The sequence below is a fragment of the Capsicum annuum genome, chromosome 2 (assembly GCF_002878395.1).
Source record: "Capsicum annuum cultivar UCD-10X-F1 chromosome 2, UCD10Xv1.1, whole genome shotgun sequence".
NCBI classification, from domain to species: Eukaryota; Viridiplantae; Streptophyta; class Magnoliopsida; order Solanales; family Solanaceae; genus Capsicum; species Capsicum annuum.
The window spans coordinates 131,002,001-131,005,710 of NC_061112.1; the positions used below are offsets into that span (position 1 = coordinate 131,002,001).

The following is a 3,710-nucleotide window of genomic DNA, read 5'->3' on the forward strand; positions in this document are numbered from 1 at the left end:
TTAGCATAGCTTTAATGGATTATTTTCCTCTCGTATATATAAACATTTTTTCGGGGTCCAAACCAGACAATTTCCCTTTCATAACATAGAGATTTGCATCAATAAAGTGAAAGTGAATACATATACACGTTGGTGATCATTAATTAGTTATTAATAGCAGTCTCTAAACAGATATACCAGCTAGCGTATAAAGAACGTGTGTGAGTTTTCCACTATTCCACATACTATTGTTAATTCAGTTCACACTTTCTTTCTTTCTTTGTGTTCTTTTTCCTTGATCCTTCAGTATACAGACAGTAATTGAAATTATTTAAAGATAAGTGCAACCGATAATCACTATTGTGGAATAAAATGATCAAGAAATGTTACTAATGACATCCTTAATTAGAAGTCCAAGAGATGCATAGGATGAACCACCCTCCTTCATGGCTGCGCTGCTTTTCTCTTTCATCTCCTTCGCCTTTATCCTGATTTCATTCTCGTCGCCCCCTGCCATCAGCTGTCGAATGCCACTTTCAATTTCCTTCGCGCCCACAATGTCGACATGCTCATCTTTCCCGTGAAAGTCCTTGAAATAGTCCATACGGATCTCCACTGTCAGCTCCAATTCTTGAACCAACTCGAACGCATTCAACTGCTGTTCAGCGTACATGGGCCAAGCGGCTATCGGGACCCCGAAACACAAGCTTTCTAGTACAGAATTCCATCCACAATGAGATACAAATCCACCCACTGCGGGATGAGACAGTATTGCCACTTGAGGTGCCCATCCTATCACTTTCCCAACCCCATTTGTCCTTTCAATAAACCCTTGTGGTAGCACTTGCTGAAAATCCTCGTAATTACTAGGCAGCTCGAGTTTCCCCTTTGGTGGAGGTCTTCGTAAGGACCATAAGAACCTGTGACCGCTACATTCTAGTGCAACTGCTATTTCTTTGATCTGTTGAGTATCAAAGCTTCCCATGCTGCCGAAGCACAAAAACACCACAGATGACTCTGGCTGCTCATCCAACCATTTTTTGATGCTTTCAGTTTCGGATTGGCTGTTTCGAACGTGTCCCTCCTCTTTAAGATTCACCGCTGGACCAACTGGATAAATCTGCGGAGCTGAAAGAGACTGGAGAGCAAATGGTTCTAGCTCAGCGAAGGTGTTGACAATGATACCCTTTGTCTCCTTAAAGCGAGTAAACAAATCGAAGAACATGGTCGTCACGACTGTTTGATCTGTTGCCAATCTAGGCAGGAGTTTCGCAGGATACGGATTTTTAAAACCAGGGATTGCTAACTCTTCATCGGAATCCCGATACTTGGAAGTGTCTATGTGATGTTCTTTTTTTAGGGACTCGAAATGAAAACAGAGAGCAAGGAAACCAGCACTTGAGGTGAAGAAAATGTAAGTGGGAATATTAAATTCGTTTGCCACGTCTTTCATAGAGGTGCAAAACATGTCAAGAACGAAGCCCGCAAGCCGATAATTGGATCTAGAAAAGCTCGAATTAGTCAAAAGATCTCTTACTTTAGGTTTGTGAGCTTGAATGAAGTTCATGAAGAAGGTCTCTTCATTTGACAAGAACACAGCAGCAGTTTCATCGTCAACGGTGATGTCAACGAACTGCAAGCGGGGTGTAGAAGAGAGAGATTCGATGTAGGATTGAATGCCAAAGTCCATAGGAAGTTTCATGATGAGGACAGAGATGCATAGTCTCTCATCTCTGTTGAGAATGAGCTTTGCAATTTCAACAGCGGAGATGAGATGACCGGCTCCCGGAGAAGGAATGAAAACAAGATGTGCTTTCCTAGTCATTGAGATTGGATTGTTGTGCTTTGCAGTGGAGAGAGTAAAATAAGTAGTAGTACCATACAAATTTGTTACTCTTACTTCATAATTAAGTTGTCATTGACCGTTGAGATTGAGAAAGAGACGTGTTATTGTACGCTTTGGTAAATGGTCATGGTCATATCATATGATATTCAATTGTTAATTTTAGGCGAAACCCATTAATAGCCCCTCCAATTTGTTCCTAAAATTTATTTAAATCCCTAAATTAAGTTTTGTATCTATTAAACTCCTAAATTCTTCCAATTTAGTTTCAATTGAACATTTTTTGCCCAATAAGCTAAAATCTCAAGTGTGTGTAATACACACGTAATGATGTGGCAAAAAAGGCTAATTAGAAACTGACATGTGGCATTGTGGGTTCAATAATTATTAAAAATTAATTATAATTTAAGAAAAGATATTCCTTCAAATCCTCCAACACACCGGTCCCCTTCAAACCCCCCCCCCCCCCCCCCCCCCCCCCCCCCCCTTCCCTCCCCTCCCCCAAAAAAAAAAACTAAAAAAAAAAAAAAAAAAAAAAAAAAACCACAATGGTTCATCCGCTGCCCCTCCCCCCCCAACCCCCTTTTCATTCTTCTTTTCCATTGTTATGCAAGAAGGAAGCAAAACTTTGAAGAAAAAAAAAATTTCTTGTAGAACTTAAAAAAAAAAAAGTAAAGTTCTCATGACACTTTCTTCATTAAGGATACCAATTTCTTCATTTTTTGTAAGAAAATGATTCTCCATTATATTAGATTTGAGTTATTTAAGTTCATAAACAAGTAATTTCGAACAATCTTAAAATTTTGAAGTTAATTTTCCGGCGAGTCTCGCCGAAAAATACATTCGAAAATGGCTAAAGAAGATGAAGTCGTGGTTTGCAAAGGAAGACGCTGATGATGGAGGATTGTGAAGAAAATAATGAATGGGGGCGGGGGTTGCGAAGAAGATGATGAGGGGGGGAGGGGGTGAAGAAGATGATGAAAGGGGGGCGGGGTGTTTTTTTATTTTTTTTATTAAGAAATTATAATACTTAAAAATAATATTAATAAAATAATTTAAATATATATTTTTTAATTAAAAAATTAAAATATTATTTAATCTACTGTTCACGCGCCCAAGGAGAGTGTAACAAATCAGCATTTTATGCCTGATAAGTATCAATTTTAGCACTTGAGGGGCCTGGTAGGTACAGATCTTAGTTGAGGGGTCTAAATGATTTTTCAAGACAAGTTTAAGGTCCTATCGATGAGTTTGACCTTAATTTTAACTCGGAAACTTTTGACCTGTTCAACTCGTTTACAATTAAGCCACTCCCTCTTATTTAGTATCAGGTAATTCCTCAACTCAACTTATACAAGTATTTCACTTTAACTTTTGAATTTTTTAGGATAATATTATCATTCAATTTGTAGAAATATAGTAATTTTTTAATTTTTTTTTGAATAATATTGTCACTGAACTACATATATATTTCCAACAAGATAAGAAACTAACGAAAAAAAATAATTTTTTAACGAAAATTTATATATATATACTAGTTTAATATACATGCTTTGCATGTGTATATTGCGTTAATTAATTAGTTAACAACAACAACAACAACAGCATACTTTATATTAGTTAACAACAACAACAACAACAACAACAACATACTTTATATTAGTTAACAACAACAACAACAACAATAATAATGTGCAAAATTCTGTGTAATGAAGTATTGATACACGAAAACATACTTTATATAATATGGTAAAGGAAAAACATACTACATTATATATGAATATGAGTATAATAATATAGTAATTATTCTCCAATCTCTCTCTATATATATAAATAAGAGATCAATAGCCAATCCCATGTGGCATGCTTTAGAAGCCTCCATTGCTAT

At 36.5% G+C, this 3,710-nt stretch overlaps 1 protein-coding gene across 1 annotated transcript; it reads right to left on the reverse strand.

Moving 5' to 3' along the window:
• LOC107859465 (anthocyanidin 3-O-glucosyltransferase 2) lies at positions 1-2,179 on the reverse strand. Its single transcript, XM_016704492.2, has one exon. The coding sequence runs from the start codon at positions 1,802-1,804 to the stop codon at positions 356-358; it is 1,449 nt and encodes a 482-aa protein (XP_016559978.2). The 5' UTR covers positions 1,805-2,179; the 3' UTR covers positions 1-355.
• Between the last annotated feature and the right edge of the window lie 1,531 nt (positions 2,180-3,710).